The sequence below is a fragment of the Ursus americanus genome, chromosome 18 (genome assembly GCF_024610735.1).
Source record: "Ursus americanus isolate L20-20 chromosome 18, mUrsAme1.1.p, whole genome shotgun sequence".
NCBI lineage: Eukaryota > Metazoa > Chordata > Mammalia > Carnivora > Ursidae > Ursus > Ursus americanus.
Window position 1 is genome coordinate 35,490,217 of NC_142144.1, and position 15,297 is coordinate 35,505,513.

Genomic DNA, 15,297 nt, shown 5'->3' on the forward strand with positions numbered 1-15,297 from the left:
TTCTATTCTAATGCCCATGGAACATTTTCAAGAATAGACCATGTTCTGGGACACAAAACAGGTCTCAGCCGATACCAAAAGATTGAAATTATCCCCTGCATATTCTCAGACCACAACGCTCTGAAATTGGAACTCAACCACAAGGAAAAATTTGGAAGAAACTCAAACACTTGGAGACTAAGAACCATCCTGCTCAGGAATGACTCGATAAACCAGGAAATCAAAAATCAAATTAAACAATTTATGGAGACCAATGAGAATGAAAATACAACAGTCCAAAACCTATGGGATACTGCAAAGGCAGTCCTAAGGGGGAAATACATAGCCATCCAAGCCTCACTCAAAAGAATAGAAAAATCTAAAATGCAGTTTTTATATTCTCACCTCAAGAAGCTGGAACAGCAACAGAGGGACAGGCCTAATCCACGCACGAGGAAGCAGTTGACCAAAATTAGAGCTGAAATCAATCAAGCAGAAACCAGAAGTACAGTAGAGCAGATCAACAGGACTAGAAGCTGGTTCTTTGAGAGAATCAATAAAATTGACAGACCACTGGCAAGACTTATCCAAAAGAAAAGAGAAAGGGCCCAGATTATTAAAATTATGAATGAAAAAGGAGAGGTCACGACGAGCACCATTGAAATTGGAAGGATTATTAGAAATTTTTATCAACAGCTATATGCCAATAAACTAAGCAATCTGGAAGAGATGGAATCCTTCCTGGAAACCTATAAACTACCAAGATTGAAACAGGAAGAAATTGATTCCTTAAACAGGCCAATTAATTATGAAGAAATTGAGTCAGTGATAAACAACCTTCCAAATAACAAAACTCCAGGCCCGGACGGTTTTCCTGGGGAATTCTACCAAACATTCAAAGAAGAAATAATACCTATTGTCCTAAAGCTATTTGAAAAAATAGAAACAGAAGGAAAGCTACCAAACTCATTCTATGAGGCCAATATTACCTTGATCCCCAAACCAGGCAAAGACCCCCTCAAAAAGGAGAATTACAGACCGATTTCCCTAATGAATATGGACGCCAAAATCCTCAACAAGATACTTGCTAATAGAATCCAACAGTACATTAAAAGGATTATCCATCACGATCAAGTGGGATTCATACCTGGGATGCAAGCGTGGTTCAATATTCGCAAATCAATCAGCGTGATACATCATATCAACAAGAAAAGACTCAGGAACCATATGATCCTCTCAATCGATGCCGAAAAAGCATTTGACAAAATACAGCATCCTTTCCTGATTAAAACCCTTCAGAGTGTAGGAATAGAAGGTACATTTCTCAATCTCATAAAAGCCATCTATGAAAAGCCTACTGCAAATATTATTCTCAATGGGGAAAAGCTGGAAGCCTTTCCCTTAAGATCAGGAACTCGACAAGGATGCCCACTCTCGCCACTATTATTCAACATAGTATTAGAAGTCCTTGCAACAGCAATCAGACGACAAAAAGGGATCAAAGGTATTCAAATTGGCAAAGAAGAAGTCAAAATGTCTCTCTTTGCAGATGACATGATACTCTATATGGAAAACCCAAAAGAAGTCACTCCCAAACTATTAGAAGTTATAGAGCAATTCAGTAACGTGGCGGGATACAAAATAAATGCTCAGAAATCAGTTGCATTTCTATACACGAATAACGAGACCAAAGAAAGAGAAATTAGGGAATCCATCCCATTTACAATAGCACCAAAAACCATACGTTACCTTGGAATTAACTTAACCAGAGACGTAAAGGACCTATATTCTAGAAACTATAAATCACTCTTAAAAGACATTGAGGAAGACATAAAAAGATGGAAAGATATTCCATGCTCATGGATCGGAAGAATTAACATAGTTAAAATGTCCATGCTACCCAGAGCAATCTACACTTTCAATGCTATCCCGATCAAAATACCAAGGACATTTTTCAAAGAACTGGAACAAACAGTCCTTAAATTTGTATGGAAACAGAAAAGGCCCCGAATCTCCAAGGAACTGTTGAAAAGGAAAAACAAAGCTGGGGGCATCACAATGCCGGATTTCGAGCTGTACTACAAAGCTGTGATCACAAAGACAGCATGGTACTGGCACAAAAACAGACACATAGACCAATGGAACAGAATAGAGAGCCCAGAAATGGACCCTCGGCTCTTTGGGCAACTAATATTTGATAAAGCAGGAAAAAACATCCAGTGGGAAAAAGACAGTCTCTTCAATAAATGGTGCTGGGAAAATTGGACAGCTACATGCAAGAGAATGAAACTTGACCACTATCTCACACTATACACAAAAATAAACTCCAAATGGATGAAAGACCTCGATGTGAGACAGGAATCCATCAAAATTCTAGAGGAGAACATAGGCAACAACCTCTACGACATCGGCCAAAGCAAACTTTTTCATGACACATCCCCAAAGGCAAGAGAAACAAAAGATAAAATGAATTTATGGGACTTCATCAAGATTAAAAGTTTCTGCACAGCCAAGGAAACAGTCAGAAAAACTAAGAGGCAGCCCACGGAATGGGAGAATATATTTGCAAATGACACTACAGATAAAGGACTGGTATCCAAGATCTACAAAGAACTTCTCAAACTCAATACACGAGAAACAAATAAACAAATCAAAAAATGGGCAGAAGATATGAACAGACACTTTTCCAATGAAGACATACAAATGGCTAACAGACACATGAAAAAATGTTCAAAATCATTAGCCATCAAGGAAATTCAAATCAAAACCACACTGAGATACCACCTTACGCCAGTTAGAATGGCAAAAATAGACAAGGCAAGAAACAACAATTGTTGGAGAGGATGTGGAGAAAGGGGATCCCTCCTACATTGTTGGTGGGAATGCAAGTTGGTACAGCCACTCTGGAAAACAGTGTGGAGGTCCCTTAAAAAGTTAAAAATTGAGCTACCCTATGACCCAGCCATTGCACTACTGGGTATTTACCCCAAAGATACAGACGTAGTGAAGAGAAGGGCCATATGCACCCCAATGTTCATAGCAGCAATGTCCACAATAGCTAAATTGTGGAAGGAACCGAGATGCCCTTCAACAGATGACTGGATTAAGAAGTTGTGGTCCATATATACAATGGAATATTACTCAGCTATCAGAAAGAACGAGTTCTCAACATTTGCTACAACATGGACAGCACTGGAGGAGATAATGCTAAGTGAAATAAGTCAAGCAGAGAAAGACAACTATCATATGATTTCTCTCATCTATGGAACATAAGAACTAGGATGATCGGTAGGGGAAGAAAGGGATAAAGAAAGGGGGGGTAATCAGAAGGGGGAATGAAACATGAGAGACTATGGACTATGAGAAATAAACTGAGGACTTCAGAGGGGAGGGGGGTGGGGGAATGGGATAGACCGGTGATGGGTAATAAGGAGGGCACGTATTGCATGGTGCACTGGGTGTTATACACAACTAATGAATCATCGAGCCTTACATCGGCAACCGGGGATGTACTGTATGGTGACTAACATAATATAATAAAAAATCATTTAAAAAAAAAAAAAAAAAGGAGTTAGATCTCCTGATAGGTAGGTGGCTACTGTCATCTGGAAATAGTAATACAGAAAAGAAAAAATTACTGGAGAACAGGACACAGGATCTGATGCCAGCCAAGCTTCCTTTTTATCTGGAGCTGTGCAAGGTGGTTTGGTCTGACAGTAATGAAGTGCAAGGTCCTCTCAAGTTGGTGTCCTCTGGTATAGAATGTAGGAGTGACAACAGTCTCATGGTCTACTCCATATGATCATACCCTGATGCAGTACATACTTGCTAAGGGGGTCCACTCCTTCTGGTATGGGGTGGGTCCAGAATGGAAGAAAGAAATCCTGAATCAGAAACAGATAAAATTTCCTGCCTACTAGAATGCACCATCACGTGACTGGAAAAACAAGTCCTGGCCCCAACTGGGAGGCAACCAGAATACCCCACTAGCTTAAAGTTAATTTTTTTATGGTAGGGGGAGAAATGGGATTAAGAGCAGCATTGGCAGTATTAGCCCAGATTTTGTGTTTGGTTGATTTTGGTCAAGGAATTATACTATCATCTGTATAGTACACTGGAATCTAATCTTCCAGATGGGGAATAACTGGTTATATGTATAGAATGGACCATTTCTCTGCCTCCCCAAGAAGGTATATTAGAAATAATATTAGAGGGGCGCCTGGGTGGCACAGCGGTTAGGCGTCTGCCTTCGGCTCGGGGCGTGATCCCGGCGTTGTGGGATCGAGCCCCACATCGGGCTCTTCCTCTATGGGCCTGCTTCTTCCTCTCCCACACCCCCTGCTTGTGTTCCCTCTCTCACTGGCTGTCTCTCTCTGTCGAATAAATAAATTAAAAAATCTTTAAAAAAAAAAAAAGAAATAATATTAGAAATAAGTCATAGCATGACAGTGGACATTTTTAGATGGAAACCAAGAATAATAGCAGAATATTAGAGGACTGTTTGAATGTAGTACAGACGAGGGATACTGCGTGTCAGGCCTGATGGCTTAGTCCCATCGGTGGGAAGCACTGAACATCTCCAGCTTCCTATCAAAGAACCAACAATATCAGCATTATGGATCACCGGGAAATAAAACAAGAAGAGTTGAAAAGGTGGGGTAAGTCATTTTACACGAACATATCTCTTTTGGGTATGTTGGCAAAAAAGATCCTTTTGAAGTTAGTGGTGACCAAATAAGATGTCACAACTTGGTAGCCAACCTGTGTATTACTGACAATACTTCTCAGTGTTTGGTCACTAATATTATTCATGTATGTGACTCACAACCAACTCTTCTGAACTGATTCATACTTTAAGAAAAATGTTAAACAATATGTTGAGTTATGCCCTATTTTACTAATTTAAAAGACTGATTCATACTTAGGGAATTTTGGTTTATGATCTGATGTCACTATTTATAAGCAATATTACAACAAAACCAGTGAAACACACCCTTCACAGACAATAAGAGAAATCTCTGAAACACAAATGATGGGCTGTATCTCAAAAGTTCAAGCTATCTCCAAGGCCATATTACAAATAGAAATAACATAAACCCCAAAACCTTTTTATTTCAGACATAGTAATTGATTAGGAGAGACCTTAGGGACATCACCAATAAAAGAGACACTGAAACTTTAAGAACTACTTAGAACTCTCAATCAAGGAATCACTAGTTATTATTAAACTAAACTGTGTCAACCTCAACAACCAACTATTGTTCAATTAAGTCTCAAATCCAAACTGAAAAAGTAAATCTACATGACCTGCCTCGACACTGTCAGGCCTGGGACCATTTTCTAATATTCATGCTTTTTTAAAAATTGTCATACACAAAATGCATTTGGAGAAAAACTGCAAAGTATAAAAGAGTATAAAGAAAAAAATAAAACTTTCCTACAACCCTACACCTGAGAGCCACTATTAAAACTGTATTTCCAGGGCACCTGGGTGGCTCAGTTGGTTAAGCATCGATAAAGCCCCGCTTCAGGCTCCCTGCTCAACGAGGAGCCTGCTTCTTCCTCTCCCTCTGTCTGCCACTCTGCCTACTTGTGCTCTTTCTCTCTGTCAAATAAATAAATATAATCTTTAAAATAAGGAAGAAAGAAAGAAATCTTACCGGAAAGCCTGGAAGATCACCTAAGTAAGTTAAGTGACCTCTCCCTCATTTGTAAAAAATTCATTATTCTCTACACCATAAAACAATGTGCTATTTTTAATAGATACCACTGAGTGTTTTTATAAGTGTCATGAATTGGGCACTAAACTTTTTAAGGAAATGTATGTTTTATTTCAATATTTAAAACATACAGGGAAAAACAAAAAAGATTATGACCACCCATGTACCTAACAGCCGGACAGCCCAGACCATTATCTTGCCATATTTGATTCAGATCTTTTTTCTCTCCAAGATTTCTCACAGATACAATGAAAATCCCGACTTAATCCCATTACTTCCCTCCCTTTAAGTATCCATTATCCTGACACTAACATGTATCATCCCAGTCCAAATTGTTACTTTTATATTTGTATTCATAAACAATATATGGTACTGTTTTTGAATGATTTTAAGTGTTAAATATATGGTGCGGGGGCGCCTGGGTGGCACAGGGTTTGTGCATGCTCACTTGTTCTCTGTCAAATAAATAATCTTTAGGAAAAAAAAGTATATTCCCTCTCTTTTATGTGACTCTATAAAATCAAATCTACTAAAAAGTCCTGGAACAAAAGTAATGGGCTATTGTGCTGGTAAGGAGAATGATTTCAAACAAAGACGTAAAGATATAAAGGCAATTCAATGAGGGAAAAAATAACAGCTTTCTTAACAAATGATGCTGGTACAATTGGATATCCATAAGCAAAAAGATGATCTTAGGCCCTTAACTCACACCACATACAAATGCAATGAGTGAACCTTAGTTGGATCCTAAATTAGGACAAAAAGGGCAAAAATATTTTTGGGAAAATTAGAGAATTTTGTATAGAGAGTAGATATCAGAAACCACTATGAAATTCTGTTAAAGTTTTAGGTGTGACAGTTTTGTAATCCTACATGAGTTACATCCTAAGGTAAAAAACTTTCAAAAACCTTGAACTTTAATTAGTAGGCTTGTTGTTAGTAATAGCATTGGCACATTAATCCTCAAATTTGCTTGTGCACATTATAGGATAGAACAAATGAGTACATAATTTGGTATTCTTGAGAACAAGGGTTCTCAATGAGAGAAAAAGGAACATATAAATATGGAATGGCAGAAGGTGAGGAAAAACCCTGTGGTGAGAGTGTTAATTGGTAATAACAGTATGAACATATGAGTTAGGTACGTATGTATGTTTTCCTAGCTCTGTCCATTCAAAAAGCCAAAAAGCAATAGTACTCCAGTAGCAATGAGTATGACCAGTTCCAAGATCTTGATTTCTAAATACCATTCCCCACTAAAATGAACCAGGGCTCATTGGAGAAGTGACTTATTCTAAGACTGAGGCAGTGAAAGGACAAGATGAGACTGGAACATCTAGCACCAGGAAAGGAAGGAAGTATTAAAGAATGATGGGGCCATGTGAAAAGGACACAGGATCTGGTTTAAAGGGAGTCCCATAGGCCAAATTTGGGACAATTTGAGCAAAGACAGTAACAGAACTATATTATAAAGCACTGAGTTAAAAAAAGAATTCATGAGGGATGCCTGGGTGGTTCAGTCAGTTAAGCAACAGACTCTTGATTTCAGCTCAGGCCATGATCTCAGGGTTGTGAGATCAAGCCCCACATCAGGCTCTGTCCTAGGTGTGGAGCCTGCTTAATATTCTCTCTCTTCCTCTCCCTCTGCCCCTCCCCACCCCCCCGTGCACTCTCCCTCTCATTCCCTCTCTTTAAAAAAAAAAAAAAAAAAAAAGAGTATATCCAAACAATTGGGGTCAAAGAAATCTTCAAATCAAAGCTAAGAGTAAGGGCTTCTTTAGAGGAGCAGTCCAGTCATTTGTGAAAACATTTTGAAGGCATCTCACAAGTAACTGCAGATGACTAACTCTAAAAAAAAGGGAATGGAGGGACCACCCCTGTGAAGGTATCTCAGGACTAGGAAGTTATAGGGTCATGTGATAATGACAGATTAAAGAAACCCAGAGAACACAGTCTGTAGGGGCAGGCCGGGATTTGGGCAACATCGCCATGCTGGACCTCACCCAAATTGCTGATGTGGACATGGATTCTCACGGCAAAGATGCCATCTATGACAAAGTATCGGGCAAGATGCAGAGGAAGGGCTATAGTTGTGAGTGCCTGGGAAGTGGGCCCATATCCCACCATGGACAGGACAAAAAAGATCCATGTGTGTGACTATTCCATGGGTTATGGTCGTGCCCAACACTCCATCTCCACTAAGAAGATCAAAACCATGTACCCTTGGGACGCCTGGGTGGCTCAGTCGTTAAGCGCCTGCCTTCGGCTCAGGGCATGATCCCAGGGTCCTGGGATCGAGCCCCACATCAGGCTCCCTGCTCCACTGGGAGCCTGCTTCTTCCTCTCCCACTCCCCCTGCTTGTGTTCCCTCTCTCGCTGGCTGTCTCTCTCTGTCAAGTAAATAAATAAAATCTTAAAAAAAATAAAAAATCCTTGTACCCTAACTATGAGGTCACCTGAGCTGATGACAGCTACTGAGGCCTCCCCAAGGGGCCTGCTGTACCCCCTGGCTAGGTGTTGGAGACCAACACTAGCCCGGCCCAAGTCCCCGTGTTTACCTCACCCACAGGAATTAAAAATGTTGTCACCCCTGCTGTTCACCACCTCGCCCCAGCCAAAAAAAAAAAAAAGGAAAAGAAACCTGGAGACCATTTAGACTAACTCTCCCCTTTTATACATCAAGAAACTGAAGTAGACAGTAAGAAGACTTCCAAAGTCACTCAGAGAGATAGCAGCAAACCCAGATCTAGAACAAGGACTCAATTATTCCATTAATCTTCTTAAGCTTTAGCTATTTAAAGTAGTACATTGTTGGGAATGCCTGGCTGGCTCAGTCAGTAGAGCATGTGACCTTTGATCTCAGGATCATGAGCTCGAGCCCCACAGTGGGTGTAGAGATTACTTAAAAAAAAAAGTAGTACATCGTTAAGTATTTAGAAAATGTAAAATGCAAAAAGGGGGTTAAAAAGTCATAATGCCATAGGTGAGTGGATAAAGATGTGGCATACATAATGGGATATTACTCAGCCATAAAGAAGAATGAAATCTTGCCATTTGCAATAACATGGATGGATCTAGAGGATAATTCTAAGTGAAATAAGTCAGAGAAAGACAAATAGCGTATTATTTCACTCATATGTGGAACTTAAGAAACAAAATGAACAAAGAAAAAAAGACAAACAAAACAGACTCTTAAATATAGCGAACAAACTGGTGGTTACCAGAGAGGGGAGGTGGGTGGGGGAATAGGTGAAAGAGCTGAAGAGGATTAAGAGTACAGCTATCACGATGAGCAATGAGTAATGTATAGAATTGTTGAATCACTATACTGTATACCTGAAACTAATATAATACTCTATGTTAATTATACTGAATTAAAACAAGAGGAAAAAATAGGTAATACCATATAAAGGTTACAAGTTTTTAAGTCCTTCAAAATAACCTGCTGGAATTTCATTTGGAACTACTTATTGATTTCTTTTAGATTAAAATTGGAAGAACCAAAAAAATGTCAATCCCACATACCAGAGATAAATTTGATTAATATTTTGGCACTTCTATTTCCAGATATTTTCTCCCTAATTATATAAATACATTTATATACTTGTAATAATCTGCTTGGGCTGCCATAATAAAATGCCATAGAGTGACTGCTTAAACAGCAGAAATTTATTTTCTCACAGTTACCGGAGGCTGAAAAGTCAAAGATCAAGTTCTGGCAGGGTTCAATTTCTAGTGAGAGCTCTCCTACCTTGCAAATGGCAGCCTTCTTGCTGTGTCCTCACATGGTAGAGATAGCTCTGGTGTCTCTTCCTCTTTTTAAAGGGGTAACAGTCTTATTAGATTAGGGCCCCCCATGACCTCATTTAAACTTTAATACCTCCTCACAGGTTCTCTCTCCAAATCAATCACAGTAGGGGTTAAGGCTTCAACATATGAATTTTTGGGGAACACAATTCAGCCCACAGCATTTCACCTCTGGCCCCCTCAAAATTCTTGTCTTTATCACTTGCAAAATACATTTTTTCCATCCCATCAGTCCCACAAGTCTTAAATCCAGATCAACCCTAAAGTCTAAAGCCCAAAGTCTCACTTAAATAGCAATTAGGCATGAGTGAGACTCCAGGTATGATTCATCCTGAGGCAGAATTCCTCTCCAGCTGGGAACCTGTGAAACCAAACAAGTTATGTGCTCCCAAAATACAATGGTGGGAGGGACATGCATAAGAGAGTAGACTCCCATTCTACAAGAAAAAAAAGGGAAATAAGGAAGAGCTGATGAGTCCCAAGCAAGTCCAAAACCCAGCAAGGCAAATTATATTAGATCTTAAGGCTGTAGAATAATTCTCTTTGGTTGATGTCCCACCTTCCAGACCCAATGGGATGGCAGCATTTCCCCCACAGCTCTCCAGGATGGCCCTGCCCCCATGGCTGTCTTCAGTGGCCTCCCTCTGAAACAGAAGGAAACAGCATTGCCCACTGGGCCTGAGCTGGGGGTGGCAGCCCTGATATTCTCTGAATTACCTTCCAAGTCATTCTTCCCTTTCTTCAAGAAAAGCACACGTTCACAGCCAAATAACACCATGGTCTGATCCTGTAGAATCCAAGAAGTCCAATAGCCTTCATTTCCTCCCTCTTTCTTTGCCCTTTTAGTTGAAACTGGCATATATACACACATATATAGAAAGTTTTATATACTTTTCAAAAGATTTTATTTTTAAATAATCTCTACACCCAACATGGGGCTTGAATTTACAACCCCAAGATCGAGAGTCACACGTTTCTCTGACTAAGCCAGCCAGGCGCCCCAGTTCTATATACTTTTTAACTTAAGTTTCTTTTTTTTTTTTTTTAAGATTTTATTTTATTTTATTTTTAGAGGGAGAAAGACAGAGTGGGTGAGGGGGGAGGAACAGAGGGAGAGAATCCCAAGCAGGCTTGATCTCACTACCCTGAGATCATGACATGAACTGAAATCCAGAGTCTGATGCTTAACCAACTGACCCACCCAGGGGCCCCTTTAAAGTTTCATAAAAATGTCCCTTTTATTATTTAAGCATAATTTTAAATTAATGCATAATACTCAATCTTCTGATTATTATCATTTACTATTAACTATAGTCATTTTTTTTAAAGATTTTATTTATTTATTTGACAGAGATAGAGACAGCCAGCGAGAAAGGGAACATAAGCAGGGAGAGTGGGAGAGGAAGAAGCAGGCTCATAGCGGAGGAGCCTGACGTGGGGCTCGATCCCACAACGCCGGGATCACGCCCTGAGCCGAAGGCAGACGCTTAACGGCTGTGCCAGCCAGGCGCCCCAACTATAGTCATTTTTAAACTTTGTTATTTAAATACTCTATAATCAACATCTTTATACACAAATCTTTATCTGCTTTTTGATTATTTATAATAAACTCCCAAAAATTCAACTGCTGAATCAAATTATTTTCTAATTGGAAAAAATATATACCACTGTCCTAAATGACCAGAAAGGCAAGGATTTTTTTTTATGATTATTAAAGTATATTTAAAAATCAGGACAACCAAATAAAATGTGCGATCCCTAACGGGATCATACAGTGGGGAAAAAAAGAGCTATAAGAATATTTGGGGGACAAATGGGGAATTCTTAATATGCACTAATATTAAAGAATAGTACTGTATCAGTGTTAAATTTCTCAATTCTGATTATGGTAGTTTGGTTATGTAGACTATCCTAACTCTAAGAAGATACATGCTGATGTGTCATGAAGTCTGAAGATTATATCCAAATGATTCAGAAAACATGTATATTTTTGTGTATGTATATACAGAAAAAGAGATAGAGGGGGCGCCTGGGTGGCTCAGTCGGTTAAGTGCCTGCATTTGGCTCAGGTCATGATCTCAGGGTCCTGGGACCAAGCCCCACATCAGGCTACTTGCTCAGCGGGGAGCCTGCTTCTCCCTCTCCCTCCGCCTGCCGTTCCCCCTGCTTGTACTCTCTCTCTCTGTAAAATAAATACATAAAATCTTAAAAAAGAAAGAAAAGAAAGAAAGAAAAAAGAAAGATGCAAGAAAGAGGAGGAGACAAGTGAGAGCAAATGTGGCAAAATGTTTACCACTGAATCTAGTAAAGGGTAAATGGGTGCTCATTATACTGTGCTTTCAACTTTTCTGTTTTAAATTTTTCAAAATAAAAACATATGAGGGAATAATCAAAAGATAAGAACCATCTATTCACCTTCTATTCAAAAATAAATTAGCCAACAAACTTATGAAAATTATTAAACTTGTTGATTTTTTTAAAGATTTTATTTATTTTTTATTTGTCAGAGAGAGGGAGCAAGCACAAGCCAGGGGAGCAGTAGGCAGAAGGAGAAGCAGACTCCCCACTGAGCAAGGAGCCTGATGCAGGACCTGATCCCAGGATCCTGGGATCAGGACCTGAACCGAAGTCAGACACTTAACCAACTGAGCCACCCAGGCATCCCAAACCTACTAATTATTTATGGCCTTTTATTTCCACCCGCTCTCTTGGCATTTGATCTCTCATCACTTTAACTGCACTTCATCAAATGCACGCAGGGAAGAATGGGAAGTGAAATCTCAATCACTCCATTTCACATCTCATTAGCAGTCCTGGAGAAAGGTTTAAAAGACTGGAAAAGGTCAGTGGAACCTAGGTAGCTCTGTCAGTTAAGCAACTGACTCTTGATTTCGGCTTAGGTCATGATCTCAGAGTTGTGAGATCAAGCCCCACGCTGGCTCTGTGCTGGCCATGGAGCCTGCTTAAGATTCTCTCTCTCTCTCCCCCTCTGCCCCTCCCCATCACTCTCCCAAAAAAACATTTTTTTTTTTTTTTTTAAGATTTAAAAGGTCAAAATTAGCTCATTACAATGAGTTCTGGAAAGAACCTATAAACTTTAATTCACAACCTGGTTTTCAATGCAGATTCTTCTGGTCTCCTATGACCCTAAATGTTTGATAAATTTGAAGTCCTATATGGAAAAAAAAAGTTAGCAATAAGTCATGTGAAAAAAGAAAAATGTTGAGCTCTCCCATTGGTCTTACTTTATCAGGAAAGTAGCCTATAAAATGGAAGACAACCAGTAGATTTATCAACCACGAACAGAGGTTTTCCTTCTCAGAAACACTACGAAGGTTGTAATGGTTCCAAGCATAGGTTATGGAGTCATGTTGTCTGTGTTAGAATATTTACTTCACCACCTACTACCTATGTGATTTATGGCAAATTACTCAATCTCTTTATCCCTCAGTTTCCTCATCTGAAAAATGGGACAACAGTAAAAAACTATGTCTTAGGGTTATTGTGATGATTAAATAAAATTTAGTACATTTTAGTTCTGATAGCATTTGGCATACTGTAAGACCTCAAAATGTGTTAGTTACTATGGTTCTTATTATTACCACTATTGCTATAATAACTACTAAAACAACCACTTTCAACCAGCATTTGTTAAGAGTTTGGCATTTGGTTGAGAAAAACTATAGTAACACAAAAGCACAAAACACACACGCACACAAACACACACACAGAGGTTGAAAAAGTGAAAGACAATAGACTCCAAGTCAGTTCTTCAGTGTGTCCTCAGGCTATTTTGAGAGAAACTGAAAAGGCAAAACTATACCAACAATACATGGCTCATTTGAAGAATGAATCTTTGTAGTCTGGATAAATTAATCTCAAGAGAAATGACAAATTTTCTCACTCAGTCATTTATCAAACTTTATTGAGGCTTACTATACTATGTATCAGGTATTGAGAAAGAATCTAGAAATATAAAATAGAAGAATGTCTATGCCTATAAAAACTTTGTGTTCTTGTCAAAGAAATATACATAGATTACAATATATAATGGGTTATATGATGAATGTATGCATAGGGTACTATGGAAGCAGAAGAGAGACACCTAAACTAGACATGGGGGAAGGAGTCAACAGCAAGAAGATTTCCCAGGGGTGCTGACATTTAAACTGAGCGTTAAAGAATAGTAACAGGTAAACAGGATAAAATAGGAAAAATCATTCCTCCATGGTAAAAGCTTGCAAATGGAGATAAAAGATGACCACCATTGCCCTGCCTACAGCCACACAAAACCAAAAGAACTCTTCCTAAAGCTAATGATTAGATAACCACTGGAGATACGGGCCTGAATAGGTGTGCTTCCAGAACATCTTTTGTTCACATCTCCACCCTCCCCAACTAAAAAAAAACCCGTGTTTGGAGAATTAACAGAACGCTGTGATTAATGACATTCAAAGATAAGTTTCTCACTTACAACACTGGGCGGCAGCAGTGGGTAATGGCTTCCTCCGGCTTTCTTCTTGACTAGAATACTGAAAGCAGAAAGGAGAAAGAAAGAAAGAAAAAAAAAAAAAAAACACAGATAAGAGGCCCAAATACAGGGGAAAAAACGAATCACAGCTACTTGCAAAAAGGTTTAGTGTTTGACTAGAGCTAAATTTTTATTGAACAGAAACAAGTCATCCTGCTGATTGCCCTGTATGAGCCTGACATATAGGCCAGACTATGAAATATGGCCCTTGCCCAATATAATAGGCTAAAGCAGGATAGCACAGACACTGTTTTGACCAAGGGCACCTGGGTATGTACCAGCTCTGCCAGGCAGCTGTAGAAGGCTTCGAGAAGCCTTGGAGAGCTTAGGAAACCCAGTCCTCTGAGTTTTCTTATGGATAACATACAGATTTCCCCATTTGGGTGATGAAATTAAAAACCTCTCTGAAATAGAGTCTTCTCATCTTTAAAACATAATAGTGCTTCTTCCCTCACAAGGTCATGTGAAAAGTGAAATTACTTACTTAAGCATGTAATGCAACATCTAACACCTACTAGAGTCCCCTTCCCACTTATATTTTAGCCTCCCCAACCCAACACCACCATCACAACCAAAAAAAACAAAAACAATTACTGAAGCCATTAAAAAAAAAAAAAGTTTATAAAAGGAAGAACTAAATGCAAGTCTTGAGGATGGCCAAGATTTATAAAGACAAAACAAGAAGAGAAAGGCAAAAATATGTTAACACAGGTACACAGTCTGAAAAACAGAATAGTTTGATCAGAGCCTATTGGAGGATTCAAAAGACATAATATGGTCCAGCAATTTGTAAATATGAGGTCTGGAGTTCTCATCCTGACTCACCCACTTATTACTACGCTCTGATGTACTGGGCAAGACAGAGCTCTCTAACACTGCCTATGAGTGAGTCACTCAGCAGATAGTTCTTGAGTACCCATTATGTACAAAGGCCTTGATAGAGTTTGTATATCATGGTAAGGAGTTTGGATTTTATTCTAGTGTACTGGGAAGCATTTATAACTTTAAACACAAAAGGGATATGACTTGATTACACTTTAAAAGTCTTTCTGGCTGCTGTGTGAGGTGAACTATAGGGAACAAGAGGGAAATACTAATTACTGCAATAATCCAGACTAAAGTTTATGGCAAGTTACATAGGAGTACTAATGGTAAAGGGCATTTCAAGTAGTTGAATACAAAATACAAAACACTTTTTGTACGTAAATATACTTTTATATGTGAAGGACTTTACAAACAATAAATTATGATACAAATATC

At 39.0% G+C, this 15,297-nt stretch overlaps 1 protein-coding gene across 4 annotated transcripts in view; it reads right to left on the reverse strand.

The window, feature by feature from the left end:
- The window catches only part of UNC13B (unc-13 homolog B), a 228,085-nt gene that overhangs the window by 140,320 nt on the left and 72,468 nt on the right, over positions 1-15,297 (reverse strand). For all 4 annotated transcript variants that reach the window (XM_087869574.1, XM_045780792.2, XM_045780793.2 and 1 more), the window contains exon 7: positions 13,981-14,038. In XM_087869574.1, the coding sequence (XP_087725700.1) occupies positions 13,981-14,038 (58 nt within the window). The remainder of the gene's footprint in view (positions 1-13,980; positions 14,039-15,297) is intronic.